The sequence below is a fragment of the Myiozetetes cayanensis genome, unplaced genomic scaffold, assembly GCF_022539395.1.
Source record: "Myiozetetes cayanensis isolate MyiCay16 unplaced genomic scaffold, myiCay2020 scf3, whole genome shotgun sequence".
Taxonomy (NCBI): domain Eukaryota; kingdom Metazoa; phylum Chordata; class Aves; order Passeriformes; family Tyrannidae; genus Myiozetetes; species Myiozetetes cayanensis.
Genome location: NW_026087521.1, coordinates 51,395,729 through 51,414,616, shown reverse-complemented (window position 1 = coordinate 51,414,616; position 18,888 = coordinate 51,395,729). Strand labels below are relative to the sequence as shown.

The window sequence follows — 18,888 nt, the reverse complement described above, 5'->3', positions numbered from 1 at the left end:
CCTTTGTGTAGTCATGTTGGACAGGGCATGCTGCTTGGCTTTGGTGAGTGGCTGACAAGGGTATTGCTTAGAAGCAGAGGATGGGATCTTAAGGAAATCAGAAACTGGACTTTATGCTGGGATTTGCACAGGAAAAGCAGGGCATCATGCTTCAGCCTGCTGGAGTACAAAGGTGTGGTTATGTCTGAGGTGAGCAAGCAGCCATTTCCAACAGGGTAATGTGTGCGAAGCTGCTGGCTATTCTGCATACCATGCTTTCAGGAACCAAAAAAACACAGCAAACCCACATCCAAGAGCGGCAGGCGCTGCTCTGAAATCCCCTCTCCCTGCTCAGCACAGCTGTGTTCCTGAGTGACTGCCCAGCTCAGCTGCTGCCAGAGGATTGCTGATGCACAGTCACACCAACCTACAGCAACGTCGGGGGGGCTCGTGCTCGCGCAGGGCCACACAGCTGCATCCTCCTCCCTGCCTTCTGCCAGCAGAGCCATTCCCTAAGTTGTTCCCTGAGTCAGGAGGGACAGGAGTGAGTGGGCTGAAGGTATGGGTGGCAGTGTGTGTGTTAGCATCATGCTGTCACGAAAAATGTCCACCTCTGGGTAGGTGGGAAGGAGGGACATTTCTATGGGTGGATTGCTGTACTGAGGCATAGCATAGGCAAAGGAGGCTCTGCTTTGTCATGTTTTGATTGCCATGTGTTTAATATTGTTGAGCAAGAGGGGATCCGGTATGTGGGTAGGATTTTACAACAACTTCTGTCGCCATTTATGTACAAATTGGTCCTGCCCGCTGGGCAACAGATGGTGCTGCCCCCTCTTTGGGAACAGATCAGTCCTTGAGACTCTGATGTCAAGAGTCTGGGAAGAAGAGGTGGGAACAAACTGCACTTGTGTTTTGTCCTTAGACTAGTCGTGGAGATCAGATTTGTTCCCACCAGGGAAGTCTTTTGTCATCATCTTTCTAATTTCCTCACTTCTCTTCTTGTCAATGATCTCCATCTCATGCATTTTCTGCAAAGTACAAAGGGAAAGGGCTGAGCAGGGAGAAAGCCAGCAGCTTTTTTTTTATCTTCTTTTACCAATCTCAAGAACAAAAGTTCAATTTCCCTGATTGAGTTACATGCAGAGATAAAAAGAAAGGCTGAAAAACCTCTACCCACCATTCCCCAAATTCACGCCTGGCTGTGTCATGAAGGCAAACAGCTCTCTGCCCCCTTCCGTACTCAGATACCGGAGGTCTCCGCTTTATGATCTCTGACACAAGGCATTCCCTCCACTTACTATACAGACAAGGCCCTTGCGTACCTGTGAGATTTCAGCAAGGACAATCCTTTTATACTCCTTGTCCTGTCCTAGAGCTTCCATCTGCGCCAGGAATTCTCTCCTGTCCTGAATTTCATTCACCACTAATGGATAAGAGAAAGAACTGTGAAAACAGGATGCAGCCAAAAGGCAAGAAAACATGTTTCTGTCTCGTTCTGAACCAATTTCCTAGCTCTGCTTGAACAGCAGTCCCACCAGAGGCAGGATGATGTTCTTAACACTCATTTTGTAGATCTTCACAATACCCCAGTAGTCCCTTCCACAATGGGAAATGTCCCCTTTGCCCAACTTCTTACTGCTCCCCAACTTCCAGGAATGGTAGGTTTCTTTGGACAGACAATTCTCTGTTGCTTGTGGGCAATTTAACCAGTCTGTAGTTGGAGAAATAACCTGCAGTTGAGGTTCATTAGTTGACACATATCACCCAGTTATCTCAACCATCTCTGCTCCCAGGACCAGGCACGGAACATTAGCTGCTGCTTTGCAGGACAGACCTGCAGCCAGTCGGTCCAAATCCTGACACAGATGTGCCAAGGACAACACTCAGCTTGTGACAAGTTTTGGAGGATACCAAGCACGTGTGATGCCAGTTGCACTGGCTCCCTGCAGCAGGGACCAAAGCACCCCTTCTGAACACATTATTCTGGTGTGGCCCATCTTTGTGCTGTCCTGGCTAGCGAAGGGCTGGCTGGGTGTACACACATACTGAAGAGGTATTAGGCAGGGTTCTGCTATCCCAGAATACTCTGCAGGCCAAAGTTTTTTACTGCTTAAAATTTTGCTCAGCATTTAAGCTTTGCTAGTGTAACTGCTGTGATCCTAGAGTGAAACAGCCCAAACCATGGTCAGGCTGGAAAGTGACCTAATCTATGCCGAGTTACGTTGCTGGGGAAAGGACCTACAGTACCTGGGCTTGCTGCCCACGTCACCCTGCACATCCCTAGGGTATTCCCCTGCTGGCAGAGTTCATTTTGTGCAGGCAGCCCAGGGAGCTTTAATCTGCCAAGAAACCTAGGCAGTATAAGCTCTGCAAGGATGGCTGGATCACAGCAGCACAGCAGCAAGTCCTTTCTCTTGGAAACTGGGCTTTGTGCCTCCTTCTGCAATGGGCTTCAGGTTACTGGCAACACAGCCTGCCCCCCCAGCCCTTGGAGGGAGCTGGCTTCCCAGGCTTCCCGCCTGCTCCCTCCAGGGGGGTGTAAAGACCTACATTCTTCAAACCGATCAGGCTCAGGTATCTCCTCTTCCTTTGTCCGAATCGGCACCCGCTTCACCTCATCCTCCACCTCATCCTTCCCTGTTGCTAAGATGTTTTGAAGTCTTTGCTTCTCCTTTTCCAAATCTCCTGTGAATGCCAAGGGAAAGGAATTTGTTATCAGCCTGTGTCCTCAGGGAGGAGCCTGGCTTCGCCACTTCCCTGCTAAGGGTGACAGAGGAAATGTTACATTAACAACAGTCCATCCCAGGACTGAACTGTGCAAACACCACACAGGTGGACAGAGCCAATCAGAGTGACATCAGAGGTTTGATTCACGCTTATGTGCTAGAAAGTCATACAGTGCTTGCTTCTTACTCAAGGACTGTGCAGGTCCCAATTGCCTGTCCCCACCCTGAGCTGGGGGGCAGAAGTCAGCAAGCACTTAAAGTAGATGTTCCCTCAGAGATCCATTTCTAAAGCGTTTCTGAAGACTGAAAGTGTGAAGACATGAAGCAATTCAGATACCTCCTGCCACTACTGAGACTGCAGGCAGGGGATGAACAGAAGGGGAAGAGAGAGTCCAGGAGTCACCATGTATTTATCAGCAAAGTTTGCCAACTTACGTGTGGGCTGTGGCTTGAACTTCTCTCGGGTGTAGGCATCTCCTGCCTGGCACACCTTGGCAGGTCGGAGATGTGGTCTAGCTGGAAGCCTGCATGGCTGACTGGTTGGTGGGGGGAAAGCAGGCACTGGCTGTTTGTTGGATGTGGGGGGCCACTGGAGGGGCAGGGCATTTCCTCCTGGGGAACAAACCAAAAATAACAGTGAATGAGACAGAAGGGATCATAGGGATCCTGGCCTATTCCCAGCAGATGTGCCTGTTGATCTACTGTAGCAACACAAGCAGACTCCAGATGCCACAGATGTCTCACCCTGGTCATTGGTACGTGTTGACATGAGACAGACTGTGGTTCAAGTCACCTTGTTGTGCCTTGTTTCCTGGTTGACCCTCAGGGACACCTCACCCCTCACATTCCAGTGTGTCAGCAGCTGCCGTGCTGCTGTTTTAAAGCACTTGCTCATCCAAGCAGGCTGTGGACGAACGGCCCCGTTTCAAGGTGAGCAGCAAAAGCTCTTCCTTCAGCACCAGCACAGCAGTGGTCGGGAGAGCCCGGGCGCCTCACTCACGTTTCACATAGTCCATCAGGTATCGCCTCTGGGAATGCGTCAGCTTCAGCTCCTCCATCATCGCTGAAAAACACGACGTGTGCGTGAAAAAGCAGCGGGGCCGGGCTGGGGAACCCGCCCCGGGGCCACCCCCCGTCACGACCCGAACCCAGTGGGGAACATGCGGGTTTAGGAGGCTCCAGCCGGGGTGGCGACACCAGCGACGGGCCCGCCCGGTTCCCGGACCGCGGTGGGACGCTCTCCTTCGGGTGAGGCGCGGCGGGCCGGAGCACGGGGACACGGAGGGGTCCCGCTCCGCCGTTACCTCTCAGCAGGTCCCGGGTGCCCGGGCTGTACGGGGCCCGCCTGCCCGCCCCCGAGCCCCCGCTGCGGCCCGGGGTCCCCAGCGCCTCCATCGCGACGGGCGGCGAGCGGCGTGGCCGGGGTGGCGGCCGGGACGCGGCGGCGGTCGCCATGGCAACGGCAGCGGATGGGTTCCGGCGGCGTCACGGCAGCGCCCGGAATTGGCTCCTGGAAGTGCCTCCCAGTTCCGCCGGGCGGGCAACATGTCTGACAACGAAGACAAGTGAGAGCCGGGCGGCCGGGGGCACTGAGCGGGGGGCGGCAGCGGCGTGTCTCGCTTCGGGGAGGGTCGGGCCGGGTCGGAGGGAGGCGGCGGCCCTGCCTGTGACGTTCGTGTCTCCCCCGCAGCTTTGATGGCGACGACTTCGACGATGTGGAGGAGGATGAGGGCCTGGAGGACCTGGAGAACGCGGAGGAGGTGAGTGCCCCGCGGCTCTGCCGGTCCCGCTGGGCCGGTGCTGGGGAAGCCCCGGGGGCCCTCCCGGGACCTCAGGGCCTCGGCGGCGGGCGCAGCTGAGCTGCGGTGCCGATCTGCTTTCTGCCAGGAGGGACAGGAGAACGTGGAAATCCTGCCCTCGGGAGAGAGGCAGCAGGCGAACCAGAAGCGGATTACAACACCCTACATGACCAAGTACGAGCGAGCCAGGGTCCTGGGCACTCGTGCGCTCCAGATAGCGTGAGTACTGCTCGCTGCGTCCCCACCGCCGCCGCAGCTGCACCGCCCTTTGCACTGAAACGTGCTTTCCTCTTCCCTTAAAAACTCCTGGATCCTTTGCGTGGCTGCTGAGTTTGCATGTCGTCCTCTTGGTCAACACTGAAGTCCAGGACCGTGGAGCTCTTGGTTGCACCCGAAGTCTCTGTGTCTCTCCTTGGCTGAGTCTGTGCTACTTGTGCCTAGAGAGGGGGAGCATTTAATAGCCCCTGTGAATTTTCCTAGGTCACAGGCAAAAATTAGTACAGAATGGGATATGCCGATTCTGGTTTCTGTCTTTCTTGAGAGAGCCAGTGTGGACTGGAAAGCTCATAACTGGTTTGCAAAAGCCAGTTGGAGAGCGGGATGCTCTGAAATGTCTTCAGTTTATACCACCAGGCTGTAGGAATTGGGAGAGGAGAAACCGACCTGAAATCCATTTTAAGGGCAGTTGTGTTGTGGCAAGCTGTAAGTTTTTTAAAGTACTTGCAATAATAAGGCCTCATTTATAACAGGTAATAACATTTAGAACCTATTTTAAGTGCTGTCAAGGCTTGCTACACTCAATCCGCTTTCCTGTTTAGATTTGTTATAATAATAAATATGAAAAAGTTTTGTGCTTTTGGAAAAACTGCATTTTGAATTAGATTGTTAGACAGTGACAAAGTTTTGAGTTTCATCTTGGTTATATCCACCCTTGAAATGAGGCCTCTGTTCTGCATCGTTTAGAAGCTCTCAGGTAGTGGTCAGAGCTTTCCTTATCACTTTTCCAAGCTGTTCTCTGCATAGCCTCTGCTCTGTGAACCTGTTTTGTGCACCTTCTTTCTAGTGGCAGAAGGCCAGAAAGATGGGGGGAGCTGAGATGGGACCATGCCAGGCCTTTAATCCACAACACTCTGCCACCTGGTTCTACTTCACCTGCATCTTGGTGCCAAACCCAGGCGAGCAGCCCCCATGGCCTCACCCACATATAACGTGAGCTTTCTCTGCTGCCACTGCCCAGTAGATGGGTGTCATCACAATCCATTGCGAAATGCTACATTTTTGGCTTCCTAGAGGTAAAGTATGTTGTAAATCCACCTCCTCTCTTCCCCTGATCGAAGCCTGGAAGCTGTGAGCAAGTCAGAACATAAGAGATGTGCTGGAGTTGCAGGAGGTGCGCTCAATATCCAGCAGTTCCACCCTTTCCATTGGATTAGTTGTAGAACTGGTCTTTTCCTCATGTTTAAGCACAGCAGAGGGCAACGAGATGAGTGTGAGTTTGACCATCCTTGAGCAGGAGCTGGTCAGCAGAGGCTGAGGGATGGGACAAGAAGAACATTCAAGTAAAAGTTCTTTCTGTAGCCAGCAGGGAGAATTTTCTTACTGAAGTGTGTAACAGAGCAAATCAGTTTTGCCAGTCCCACCTTCCTACCTTATTGGCCATTGTAGAGGTGACATAGGCAGGCAGATGTTTAGCTGTCCCTTTTCTTTCTCTGTATGTTTACTTAAGTGGTTGTTGATGTTCTTCCCAGGATGTGTGCCCCTGTGATGGTTGAGCTGGAAGGAGAGACAGACCCCTTGCTGATTGCCATGAAAGAACTCAAGTAAGTCACAGATTTGGTGGTGAGTGTATTGATTCCCATAAAGTCAGAAATCCTCTCCTCATCCCAGCATTTAGCAGTTTATTCCAAGATAATTTTGTCTTCCTTCAATAACAGTGAACTCTACAGTTGCCCTCCCCTTTTTTCACCTTGGAGTTTCTCCACAGCTGCTCTCTTCCATCCTAGTTGCTTGTGTAAATACTGATGATTAGGAGTGCTCTGGACCTTTTCTACTTCACAGTCCAAGGTGTTCTTTATTTCTGTGGTGGGAACTCATGGTCCTCATCTTTCTGGATTCAGTTTAATTCCCCAAATGGAATTGTTTCAAAGCAGCCATCTGAACAGACCTGTGTTCAAATGAAGTCCTGGTAATAATTAAAATAAGAGTCAGTCTGGTGAGAATGTTTGTTTCCTGCACCCTTGCACGCTTGGCTTATTGTGTTTGGCCCCTGCTTACAGAAAGGTAACTAAATCCTTTCTGACTGTAGCAGAGGCAGCTTCTGGATGACCACTTGCAGGCCCACTTTTCCACTGCAGATCTCCCTGCTGTCCCACAGTTTGCCTGCACAGTCAGTGATCTGTATCACATGCAGGTATCCTGCAAGCAACTGGACTCCGTTACTGAGTAGGTCCCTGTCCTTGAACTAAATGGTCCCTCTGCTCCCCCAGTTTCTCAGTGTATTGAAATTGCTCTTGCAGATTTTATGTCTATTACAGCTCCCTTTGTCATTGCCAGAAGCTCCTTAGGTCATGTTCCCGTCAGATCTCCAAGCTCAGACTGATTTGCTTCTGGTCACTGCCTGAGCGTGAGCTCTGGAAAATAAGTCAGGGTGTGACAAAGTGTGGTGGCATCCTGTTCTATGCCAAAATTCAGATGTAAGTCTTGGAACATTGGAGCTACTTTGCTACTGGAAAAACAGTGTCCCTGAATGTAAAGAAGTTGCATTACCTTTCCAGCTGAAACCTGATGGTTTCAACCTGGTTAGATTCCACACTGATTACATTTTGCTGACTTTAATCTACTTCCCTTAAGTTACATTGTGTTCAATATTTTCTTGATTTCTAATTGGAAGCACCCTTAGCAGGTGCTCTGCTCCACCCCAACTTTAACAGGGTTTGGTACCTGAATAGTCCCTATTTCATGTCTCCTTAAAATGTAGCTGGTGCTCTCAGGATGCAAAATTCTCTGTAAATATCAGTTTGTCCTGGAAGTTCTCAGAATTCTGCCACTTTTGTAGTGTCATGTGGGGAAAAATCTTCCATCAAACAAAACGTGGATTTGTTCAAGTCCCTTGATTTATTTTTCTTCCCCCTGTATCAGTGTTAGATGCTTGATGTTGTCTCATAGTGGGTTCAGATCACAGGGCTCAATTCCTGCACTGGCAACAGAGGTCTGACCTGTAGGTCTTTGGTGTTTATAGTCTAAGGGTGTTCAGTGCACTGCACTTCCAAAAGACAGAAGGTCGTTGGGACTTCACTATATCATATCAAATCACTGGTGCTACACACCTCTCAGTTAAATATGATGAGCTTACTGAATCCACCAAGCACCTCAGTTCCCATTGCCTGCTAAAGTGATACAGTGAAGGCTCTGATATTTCTGTTCATCTCTCTGTCTTCCCTTCAGAGCACGCAAGATCCCCATAATCATCCGTCGTTACCTGCCAGATGGGAGCTATGAAGACTGGGGTGTGGATGAATTAATTATCACAGACTGATCAGACTTTGGCCACCATTTTTGGTTTTTCTTTTCCAGAGGTGTTTCTAATTTTGTTTAGTATTTGTGTAAATAAATTATAAATCTCTCCATTTGAAGTTAAATGTGTTTGGGTTTTTTTCCCCTCCCACTTCCTCTTTCATCTCAGTCCTACATGCCCAAGAGATGACTTTCTTACCTCTGTTACAGACAGCTTGGCTATTCTTTCTCTCTGTGTCATGGACTGTGTTAGTAAGATTAGGGACCCAAGGGCAAAGCATTTTTTGCAGTTTTTTTTTCCCCTTTATCTTTTAGCTAGGCTGAAGTCTGCAGTAACTACTTCCTCCTCCTCCAGCACTGCTCCTCCCTGCTTATTGGACTGATACACAATTAAACTCCTGCTGTACAGAAATGATCTTGCAGGTACTCTGACTTCAGAAAGACTCCAGCCTTCCACCCCTGTTCCTTCTTAAAACAGGAGTGCTGAGCCACCTCCATTGCTTCTCCCTAGACAGTTGGGCCTTTGTGCCCTGAGCAGGTTGCTGTGGAAACTCCCCGTTTCCTCTTTGGCCAGTGCTGACTGTGGGGCTTCTCAGGAGTATCGTAGAGCAGCTCTCATCAAATCACCTATTGTTTCCCTGCTCCCAGTGCTTATCAGAAGTGGGGATCCCCTTTCAGTGGCACTGCCCCAGCCGGAAGCGCAGTCGCCACTCGCAGCCCCAGCAGCTTGGCAGTTGTAGGTTGTTGGTTGGCTCCCTCCTTGTGCAGCCGTCCTCTGACACGCAGTGGGACTGATCGTCTGGAGGGGTGGGTGCTCTCCAACCACCTCACTTGTACATACCCTGATGGCACAGCAATAGTCAAATTCTGGAGTTCCTTTAATGTGTAGTGTGATGAAAGATCAGTCATTTGGCCCCTTCAGGTACCTGCACTCTCACTTCTGATGTGCAGGGAGGTAACATGCTCGAGTCAAGATTTGGGTGGATGCCTTACAATCTGCAAGGGCTTCCAGCCAGCAGCTACCTACTTTTCATTTTTTATTCTGCTTGCATCAAGGTTGTTGCTCTGCACGAGGAAAGTCTGAGCTCTTGGGCAGAACACACCAAGTCCTTCTTAAGTATCTTACTAAAAAGTGTTCTCAGAATTTTCAGTTTTTATTTTCAAAGAGAAGAAGGGGAAGGTGCACCTCACCTATGGTTTCTACCTTATATTAATTTTTTTTCTTTACACCGGTCCAGAAAGAGTATTTCCAACTAATTTGTGTTAAGGCTTGTGCTTATATATAAAGTGTTCATTCTCCATGCTGTATATGTGGTCAATGCCTGCACGTGAGCATCCGTGTCCCAAAGGGAGTTTATACCCACCTGCCTTGGAATTCAGCTCATATAACCAACCATGAATGTCATTCTCTTACTGCTCCCTGTAAAAGCACCAGTCTGAGCATCTTCTGTTGATGTGCACAGGAGGGACTGGTTTTCAAGGCAATAATGCAAGAATTGAATGGGTCCCTGGGCAAAATGACAGGTCAAAGGGGATGTGGAGGTGCTTGCAGGTGTGGGAAGGGGGTTGGCTGTGAGGAACACAAATGCTTCCTGGTCCAGGCCATCCTTACCAAGAAAAGGTTAATTTGCAGCACTGTGGCCTTCAGCCCTCTCCCCCACCCTCCATGGAATCCTTTAATCACGTTGGTGCGGTGAAATTTCAGCCCTGAAATGGTGCCTTTGTGCAATCATTTTGGCGTCTGCCATGGAGCGCGGGGTCGTTTTCTTGTCCTTTTTTTTGAATTTTTTTTTTAAATGGCTTCTTTGTTCCCTACCCGCCTCCCCTCCCCAGCCTTGCATCTGTATCAGATACGATTAAAGGGATAGGGAAGGATGCCGGGCCAGCTCCTGCTAGGCTGCAAGAGGAGTGATTAACCCCTCTGTTACCAGTGGCATTCTCAGTCCTGTCTTAGTTGTGAGGACCTCCTACATGACAGGAAGTGTTTCCTTCTACTGGAGAATGGTTGAGGCAGAGCCTACTTACTTTCTTAATTTGCTTTATGAGGAGCTGGAGAAGGGTCCTTAGGTGTGGTTAAGAGCTTTCTTTTTCCACTCTTCTGTTCATTCACGCCATGTCACTTCTCTCTTGCACCCCTGTGATCAGCTCTCATACCCCTAACTCCACCCTGGCTTCCCTTCTTCCCCACACACACTCCTGACCTGATCAGCAGTGCAGTAGTTCCCTTCTGGGCTCTTCCTAAAGCCTGTAATTTGGGGAAGAGATTTCTCCTCTCCATGAATGGTCAGTCCTATTTTGCATGGAACTCTTTAGTTGGCATCACTATTATTAGATCCATTTCAAATCTTTGTTCATGAAGCCTAGCCATGATATTAGATCCATTAAGCCATTCTGCTATGGATGCTCTTGGCCCTATACAGAACTTCATCCAAACAGTGCTGTGCTTTTTAGAAAACTTTAAATGTGTTCTACGGTTCCTAGATGTCCTGCTCACTCTACTCACCCATAAAGTGTTTAGTGAACACAAACTCACTGCATTTGCTTACATGGGTTAGCATTGAAACCTTTTGGAATCACCCTGTAATTGTTGTGGAGTCTCTGTTAATTGGGCTCCTATCTTCCTGCTGTTGGCCTCAAGAGATGTTCTTAAGCACAGTGATATCTGCTACATATTTTCTTTCCAAGAAGTTCAGATACCCTCTCAGGATTGACTATACCCAGAATGTCTTCAGCAAGTAAGAAGGTGTATACATCTAATCTGGAATATACTCTGTGTGTGTGTATTGAGATTTTTGCTTGTGAAAGGCAAAGAGGCTGGGGGGTTGCTTCCAAAATGCAAAAGTTTGTATATGTGGGGAAGTTTTTTGAAGGTATGTCCTGGTGATGAGGAACCAAGATGAGAAATCCCACACTTCTATCCTAGAAAGCATAAACAATCACACTAAGAAATTTTTGAGTGAAGCACATGCAAAATAGTGCTCTTAATTGTGTGTTCTGAATCTCAGCTGGAGAACAAAAATTGTAACTTCTTACAGAAAAATGAAACTTCTTACAGAATCAATGATTGGAGCTGTGGTGTGAGCAGAAGATGAGCTTCATCTCCATGAAGGAGTCTGGTCAGCCAGTCAGAGTTCTACCTGTGTCCTTTTCCTGAGAGGCAGAGGAAGGCTGTGCAGAGGGTCCTTGTGGTGGTGGTGTGACTCATTATACATTTACTGGCGGAAAAAATCAGAGACTTGCAGAGAAGAGGTCAAAAAAAACCAGACATGTGAAAATGAAACTTTTAAGTTTATTATTCCATATGTTTAATGCAGAGTTAATGGTGCTAGGACAGCATAGAGACTGAGGAAAGGGAGGTGAGGGAGGAAGGTGCTACTTGCATAAATAAGGGGACAGCGCTGGAAGACGTTACATGCGTACAAGGAGCAAACATTCTACATGATCTTTTCAGACACCACAAGGATAAGTCATCCATATCTAAGGAAGGCAGGAGGGGCATCTGACAGTCATATCAGCAGAGGGATACAGCAGCGCCCATCACAGTCCACGTTTGGTTAAAGTCTCTTTCTAGACTGGAATATGCACCGGAAGGTCCCACAAATGTCTCTGTGATCAACCTGCAGGAGTCATCTTTCCCTGCAGCGATTTTTGTGCCAGTTCACTCCCTGGCATGACAAACCACCCCAGTCCTGGAGGTGACAAAGGAGAAGCAAGCAGACTGTCCTCAGGTGTTGGGCTGAAAAAGGAGATTAGTCTGACTGGGAGAGCTGGTTGCTTCGAGTTTGAAACCCAAAGGGGAAAATAGATTCCTTTACACCTAAATAGGCTTCTTTACACCCATCCAAGATTGGGTCTTTATCTACCTTGCTTAAAGCCACAGGAGTATCTTTCCATCCTCAGTGTAGATGGGAGGGAGGTGTTGACTGACTGGGAGACATGATGAACAAACGAGTGAGGATGCAGACCCCATGAGCCTGGGTTTGGAGTTCAAATAGTACTGGAATCAACTCAGGTGTTGACAAGTGCATAGTAGCTTTCTTGGTGCCTCTTCATTTCAGGAAGGCACAGTCAAGACATGGAACAGCGAGGACCAAGTTTGCTTAGAGGTTGTTTGGGATTCTGAAGAGATTAGAAAAGACTGAGAGGCCAGAAATGCCCAACATAAATGAATGATACAGAGTAATTTTAAGAAAAGAGGATTCACTCACAGCACCGTAGTGATTAACTGTCCTTCCCCACCTCTCCTCCACCTCTACACATGAACACATGTGCACACAGGCTGTAATATGATGTTACACTAAGGCTGACAATGCTGTTCCCAAGTCCCATGCACTGTTCAGGCAAGCCTTAAAATCCCCATGCCGGAAAAAGTGTGAGATTAAAGAGAGACAGGATGGAGAGAGGAGGTGAGAAGAAAAGCTAGGATGCAGCTGTGGCAATCAGCAGGGAAGCAGGTGTAGGTTGTTCTTCCAAGGGGTTCAAGATTCATGCATGTGTAAATCTTAGGCAGGACTGCTGCACAATACTGATTGCAAGGAAGCCGTCCATGCCATCCTCACTACTGCTCCTCCTACACATCCACCAAGGATAAGCAACTACCCTTCACCTGCAGTAGGTGACAAAGTGTTGGCCACTGTAGCCTGTTGGAAACACTTGCTAACTCCCTGGAGCAGTCTGGGGAGGGAAAGGAAAGGGCAATCTTTCTCATTGTACAGTCCAGGGTGCACACAAAACCCACCACAGACCAGTCACTCCTTGTCTAGAATCCTCCTCATCTAGAAGGCCAATAAGGTGTGGCAAGCCAGTCGTGTGGCCTGCATGAGAATTTGTAAAGGGCAAAAGGACGATAAACTTTCCTCTAGGTGGGTGTGCCAGTGATAGCTGGGGTCAAGAAAGGCACTTCTGTATACTCAGTGGGTTCTGGTGACTGGATGGCACTGAGTGACCTTGGAGTTCAGAGGCTCTTCTGCCTGTGCTGATTCTTCGGAGCCTTTCCATCGCTGCTTCGGTCACCGTTCCCCATTCCCTACGGTCTGGAGAGAGTCGTGTACACGGGCTGTTCCCAGTGTGTGGGGCTATGGGACTGTGGCACAGAGGGTGCAGGGTCAGAGATGGCAGTGTAAAGGGGACGTTGGGAAGGTCCCATATAGGAGAAGGCAGAGTAAAGGCCAGAGGCTTGGGTGGAATGGCTGTAGTAGGGTCCCGAGGGCTGGTGGTCCGGGTAGTCAAACTGTGGCCTGGAGATGGAGGGGAAGGCCGAACCGTAGTGGGGCAGACTCAGGGATGTGTAAGCTATCTGGGAGGTGGAGGGCTGGTCAGTGTAATGACCTCCAGGGGTGGACCCCTCCGTTTTCACCTGGGCCTTGGAATCCACCACTGATGAAGTGGCAGTGGACAAGGAGACTCCATGCTGCTTGGAGATCCAGGCAGAGTGTCCGCTGGCTGCAGCCAGGGCGCTCCCAAGGCCGTAGCCAGCAGCCGCAGCTGCCGCATAGCCCCCGACATGGCCTGGGTGGCCGGCGTGTCCGTTGGGCGGCAGGTATTGGTCGAATTCGTTGACATCAAAGGTCTCCATGTTGGACATCACTTCATGGCTGATCTCCCCAATGTCCACATTGCCAAAGTCAATGTGTGGCTTTCCCCCTTCCCCCAGGGAACGCCCTTCCCGTTTGGAATCGGCTTTGCCTGCCTGCAGCTCGGTCTTAGGGGTGGTAGGCGGTGTGGGAGGCCCATGGCTCTGACCTGCAATGTGAAGCACATTTCGAGGAGGAAATAGAAAGAAGAAGTGAGTTACTGCTTTATGCCTGGCTCTATACATAGCTCTGTTCTTCCCAGTATGCCAGCAGCTGTCTGCTTGGAGACTTCAGTGGAGGGAGAAAGAAATAGCCTAAATCAAACCTTTTTATGTCATCTTGTGCAAAAAAGGGAGGGTGCAACCAGACCAGAGGAATGCAAGTGCCTACAAAACTCAGGCACACCACAGTACTGCTGACACCAGCAGAGTTTGTTGGGTCATGAGCAAGGTGTGAGCCCCTTTGCCAAGGCTTTCACTATGATGACTTGTGTTTTTTGAGTCTCTGAGTTGACTGTAGGTAAGAGATCAATAGATTCACAGAGACCTGGGACTCACCTGAGGAGTGTTCTGGATGACCGTCGGACATGGGCGACCCTTCACCGGGATGCCTGTGATCCAGGTGGGCGTTCTTGTAGTGGGCCTGGATGGCAGCAGCCCCACCAGCGTCCCCCTCCACCTGACCTTCACCCTCGCCTTGTGTGGCCTTGCCATTTTTCCGCCGGCGGGGCTGGTACTTGTAATCAGGATGGTCCTTCTTGTGCTGCATCCGCAGCCTTTCTGCCTCTTCGATAAAGGGCCGCTTGTCGCTTTCGTTCAACAGCCTGCAGAGACGGAGGTGGCAAAGAGGAGAGGAGGGGAAGGAGTGGGGCAGATACATCAGAAAAAAACACCTATACATAGCATTATGGACACAGCATGTAAATCCAAATGCCAGGGTGTTGGCCCATTGAGGGTACTTCCCAGAAAAACAGGAAAAGCTTGGAGTGTTTCAGTGGAGACAGTAATGTCTTCCTCCTACTCGTTACTATTCATTAAGCCCTGACACTGGTTGGTGCCAGTGTTGGGTCCTCCTTTCCCACCTGTGTACGTTTCTCACCTCATTAAGTTCAGCACCCTCTCTTATATTGCCAAAGGGCAAAGCACAGCCTTTCATGGCTGTGTAAAATAAGGTTGGATGAACTGCTTTCAAAAACCTTGAGCAAATTAAGGGCAGGGATCATCCTTTGGTGGCACACCATCACTATCTGTAGTGTTACCTTCCCCATGAGTCTTATTCTTCCCTAGACTCTGTTTGTTCCAGGTTAACCTCCCACTCTTCCACAGGCTCTGCTCCAACTTTGAGACTTCACTGAGCACAAATGGCAGGGATTGGTGTTGGCTCCACAGTATCCATGTTGTTGTGTGGAGCTTGCTAGGCCTTTAATCATCTTGCAATATCCTAGAAGGGACTTAAAGAAATTTTGGAAGGGGCAGAAACAGTGTATTCTGCTATTCCTGTAGCTCCTGCTCACCTCAGACATGGATAATGAAAAAGCCTGAAGCACAAAGAGCCAGCCTTTCTTGAACTCAGCCAAGCAGTTGTGAAAAATTTAGCTGCTATGTTGCTAGCTTTATAGAAATAGATGACTTTTGGTCTCTGGATGGAAGGCACTGCAGAAATGTAAGCTCTTTCTCTGTGTTCCTAACAGATCATGGACTGCTCTGATTTAAGGTAGGCTCTCCGAGGAAATGGTGAAATGCACAGGAAGGATGGCTCAGAGCACTTGAAGACGAGATCAAACTCATAGCTTAAGGTTTCAGCAGTGTTTCGGCCAGAAGCACTTCAATTTCATTTTATGATTTTCCTCCTCAAATATTCTTGTGACTCAAGGCCTTTTTTCTTCCAACCAAAAACCAGTGCTCTCAGAAGGGACCAGTCCTCCCATGATTAGAAATTCTCAACAGCTGTTAAGGAATGGCAGGGCTCACAAATAGCAAACCAAAAATTCATTTATGTTATGTCCACACCTTTTTCTCCCCAGCAAAAGAACTACATGGGATGGGACTGTGCCAGTACCTTGGCACCCCTGTAGCCCTCAGCACTAAAACATGACCAATTCTGTTAAGCTGTAGGGTCTGAGGAAGATACAGAAGTCTGAACTGGCTCAAAAAACTGAAGATGAAGAGGAGGCATGGCTCAAGGAAAACATGAGTAAATCTGGTGGGGGATCAAAGGGGTCACTAGCAAGTAATGTGTTGGTTCCTAAGCACCCCCTTTCCTCCTGCTCCTTGTGCATCCCCTCATCTGGCAGCCAGAAGGTGTGTGGCATGGGCTGGAGCCTGTCATGGTGCTGACCTGGGTTCACTCCAGGCGGCCTAAGCAGGTCGCGGCCACACACCACATTCCTCCACTGCCTTAATCCCGGAGATTAAAGCAATTGAGCCACCATGAATCCAACACCAGCTTTCCTGTCTCCCTCCCGCCACCGTATACCACACTCACACGTCCTGGAGGGCTCTAATCCCTCAGCCTGCGCTGCTCCAGACAGCCCTCCAAGGGCCAACCCTTGTAGGCATCATGGACTGGGAGTGACCTTGCCTTGGCAAAACCTTCATCCTTGCAGAATGTGGGTTATGGAGAATAGAGGCAACACCTGCAAAGCTCAACCTCTGAAATCCATCTTGTATATGGCGTGAACCAGAGTTGCTGGAGGTTATGCAGGAGTCAGATCCCTGCCCTGTGAGCTATGTTCAAGTGCCTCATCTCCTCTCCCCTTGACAGCAGCCACGGGCAGTGCCACCATCAGGACAGAGGCAAGTCCACTCCCTGCATCTTTGCCTTCTGGTCTCTAAGGCTGCCTGCTCCCTCCTCCCTCCCGTCGGGATCAGAACTCAAATCGGCTTTAGCAAAGTGAAACTGGTGCGAGCAGGCAAAGGCCAGGAGATTTGGGGGGATTTGGATTTCACTTGCTTCCTGCCCTCCCCCTCCTGCCCCCATGCTCCCCAGGCCATAATGCAAAGGAATCTCACACGGGCAGAGGAGTTATGGATCACAGAGCAAAGCCCTTCCTGGGGCTTATCCGAGCCCGACACTAAATGCTCACCCCCGAGCTGAGGGGAGAGGGGCAAGCATCCAGCGCCGCACTCTGGGAAGAGAAAGAAGGGCTAAAATCTTTCTGCCCACCTCTTGCAGCCTCTCCTTCTACCACCTGGCATTGCGCCGCTCTGCGTGCCAGGCACCTTGGCTCAGCCAGAGGCCTGACCCTGTGCTGGGACTCAGCTGCCAGTGAGTCAGTGCGGTGATGGAGTTGGGCACTGGGGCTGATGCAAGGCAAGGGCTGGCTGGGAGCAGAAAGCATCCAGGCAGGCTCTCTCCTACATGTCCATGGCCCTAGATTTTGTGCGCATGAACCAGCTCCCTGGGTGCCGCTACCCTCACGCAAAGATACCCTCACTGGGGCCTCTTGCTCCTCCCTACCAAGCCTTCCTCCCCTTCTTCCCTTGCCTCTCTTGTTTTCCACCACAGAGATGGTGCTGACCGGCATTTTGGCTAAGAGTCACGCTGACATTTTCAGCAGCCAACCTCCATTTGAGATCTGCTCCCTGTCTCACACTGGGGAAAGGAAGCATCCTAGGAAAGATTTCCTGACCATCAAGCACAGAAACATTCCCTTCAGTTTTAGTACATCCCATTTGTTGTCTGCACCCATGGCCCACCCTAAGCAGGTACAGACTTGGGAAGGTGAATGGGGCCATAAGCCCCCTAGCACCTCATCTGAGGTTCAGGCAGGTAGTGTGTCCATCAGGGCATGTCCTTTCCAACAAGGACTGGGGCCTATAGGGGACATGGTGATGGCACTAAGTTGGAGCAAACTCTGGGCTTAAAAAAAAAAGCAGAGGGGCGTGTGGGATGCTGCTCCATCTGCTAGCTGCCTCTGAAGATTTCCCAGCCCCTCCCAGGGACAGTTGCTGGGGACATGCTTGGTTTAATGGTGGTGTTCAGGCAGTCTCTGTGATCACCTGCATTTACCCCTCTGCTTTACATGCCCTTTATCTTTATAAGGTCCGAACAGCCCACATGGAAATAGTAGTAGCCCACATTTTCCAGAGTTACAAGCCATGGCAGTAGTGTTTGGGTGGCCACCCTGTAGGGGTGAGCCAGGGCCCTTTTGCAGGGACCTTCGTCAAAAGTGTGAGACTAAGCCATCCAGAAAAAATCTTGGCTGCTTGCAGTTGTACTGATGTGTAGGAGCTATATAGTGTAGATAAGGGTAGTGGGAACCTCAGTGGAGGAAGACCCAACCGTACCGTGGCTGGACGGCAAGGCTCCAGGCTTCCGCCCTTATAACCTTTGGGCTACCTCCCCTGGAGTTTTGTGGTTGGTGTTTTCTGCCAGCCTCACAGAAAGACATGCACATGAGGTCCTACAGTCTCTGTAGGGGCTGGCACAGCTTAGAGAACCTCAGCCTGCACTAGGGACACTCAGAGACACTCAGACATTCAGCAAAGCACCCAGGTGGCAAACTCAGCAGCACACAAGAAAGCCAGGCCTGACCCCACAAACTTCTCCTGGCTGTACACTGATTGAAGAAACACGGGGACCTTGACCATTGTCCAGCAGCAGTGTCCTGCTGTTCTGAGTCCTATGTGGCCAGCAGCGGGAGCAATGCCCTTGGAGTAGGGAGGCAGTTGGGTGCATGGATGTCTGGGGGCTGTGTCTCCCTGAACTCTGAATGCAATACCCATGGAGTAGCACTGCTCTGCTATATTTTCAAGGAAAATGCAGTGTCTGGAAGGAGACCATTTCTCTAAAATCTGGCAATATTTTACAGTAGAGGAATGATACCTTGAAATCAATATTTTTGGAACAAAAAAGGTGGATTCTACGTGCGCGCGGGCACGCACACACACACTCCTTCCAACACAGCTTCACAGTCCAGAGGCTGGTAGCAGAGCCCCAAGTAGGAACAAGTACTGTGGTACAGGGAAGGGAAGGCAGAGAAGATCAAAGCAGGAAAGAGCATCAGATTAGACATCTGCAATCAACAGCCTGCCTTTGACTTCCCAAAGAAATCCCTTTTCTGAGGTTACGCTAGACACTGAGGAGTCGCGGTAACTGGGCTGACATAGCAGAGGGACAATCTAATGCCCAAGGGGTTGGTTCCTTGCTATCAGCTGCTATACAGACTGCATTTTGCTTCTGCTTGGGAGAATGTCTCTTGGCCCACCCAAAGACTGAGGCTTCCTCTATGAAATGCCATCAGGGTAGGAGAGAGAATGAGCCTTGGTTTGCATTGGTTGGTGCAAGGCAGTGGAC

General features: G+C 49.9%; 3 protein-coding genes across 6 annotated transcripts in view; 1 reads left to right on the top strand and 2 right to left on the bottom strand.

Annotated features, from left to right (window-relative positions):
- Positions 1–22: 22 nt before the first annotated feature.
- On the bottom strand, positions 23–4,160 carry CUNH22orf23 (chromosome unknown C22orf23 homolog). The gene is made up of 6 exons (XM_050323578.1): positions 4,010–4,160; positions 3,706–3,768; positions 3,141–3,317; positions 2,530–2,664; positions 1,302–1,402; positions 23–1,007 (listed from the first exon to the last, which is right to left on the bottom strand). Exons 1-6 carry the CDS (start codon positions 4,158–4,160, stop codon positions 903–905), a joined length of 732 nt encoding a protein of 243 aa, XP_050179535.1. The 3' UTR covers positions 23–902.
- Positions 4,161–4,179: 19 nt separating this feature from the next.
- POLR2F (RNA polymerase II, I and III subunit F) overlaps positions 4,180–18,888 on the top strand; it is a 26,058-nt gene continuing 11,349 nt past the window's right edge. The window contains exons 1-5 of one of the 2 annotated variants that reach the window (XM_050323587.1): positions 4,180–4,270; positions 4,396–4,465; positions 4,593–4,723; positions 6,253–6,324; positions 7,949–8,136. In XM_050323587.1, the coding sequence (XP_050179544.1) occupies positions 4,251–4,270; positions 4,396–4,465; positions 4,593–4,723; positions 6,253–6,324; positions 7,949–8,039 (384 nt within the window). In that variant the 5' untranslated portion in view covers positions 4,180–4,250 and the 3' untranslated portion in view covers positions 8,040–8,136. Of the gene's footprint in view, positions 4,271–4,395; positions 4,466–4,592; positions 4,724–6,252; positions 6,325–7,948; positions 8,137–18,888 lie in introns of those variants that run through there. The other variant, XM_050323588.1, reaches the window with a different exon arrangement.
- Positions 11,287–18,888, bottom strand: part of SOX10 (SRY-box transcription factor 10) — a 26,751-nt gene continuing 19,149 nt past the window's right edge. For all 3 annotated transcript variants that reach the window (XM_050323553.1, XM_050323552.1, XM_050323551.1), the window contains 2 exons: positions 14,148–14,413; positions 11,287–13,759 (listed from right to left, as the gene is read on the bottom strand). In XM_050323553.1, coding sequence (XP_050179510.1) covers positions 13,044–13,759; positions 14,148–14,413 — 982 coding nt within the window. In that variant the 3' untranslated portion in view covers positions 11,287–13,043. The remainder of the gene's footprint in view (positions 13,760–14,147; positions 14,414–18,888) is intronic.

What these genes read in the sequence shown, in the direction of transcription:
- CUNH22orf23 (XM_050323578.1), bottom strand. Translation starts at nt 4,160, where the DNA reads ATGGCGACCGCCGCCGCGTCCCGGCCGCCACCCCGGCCACGCCGCTCG. An exon ending in CCTGATGGACTATGTGAAAC is followed by an intron (nt 3,318 to 3,705) that starts GTGAGTGAGGCG and finishes TTTGTTCCCCAG; the next exon opens with GAGGAAATGCCCTGCCCCTC. An exon ending in GTTCAAGCCACAGCCCACAC is followed by an intron (nt 2,665 to 3,140) that starts GTAAGTTGGCAA and finishes TGGCATTCACAG; the next exon opens with GAGATTTGGAAAAGGAGAAG.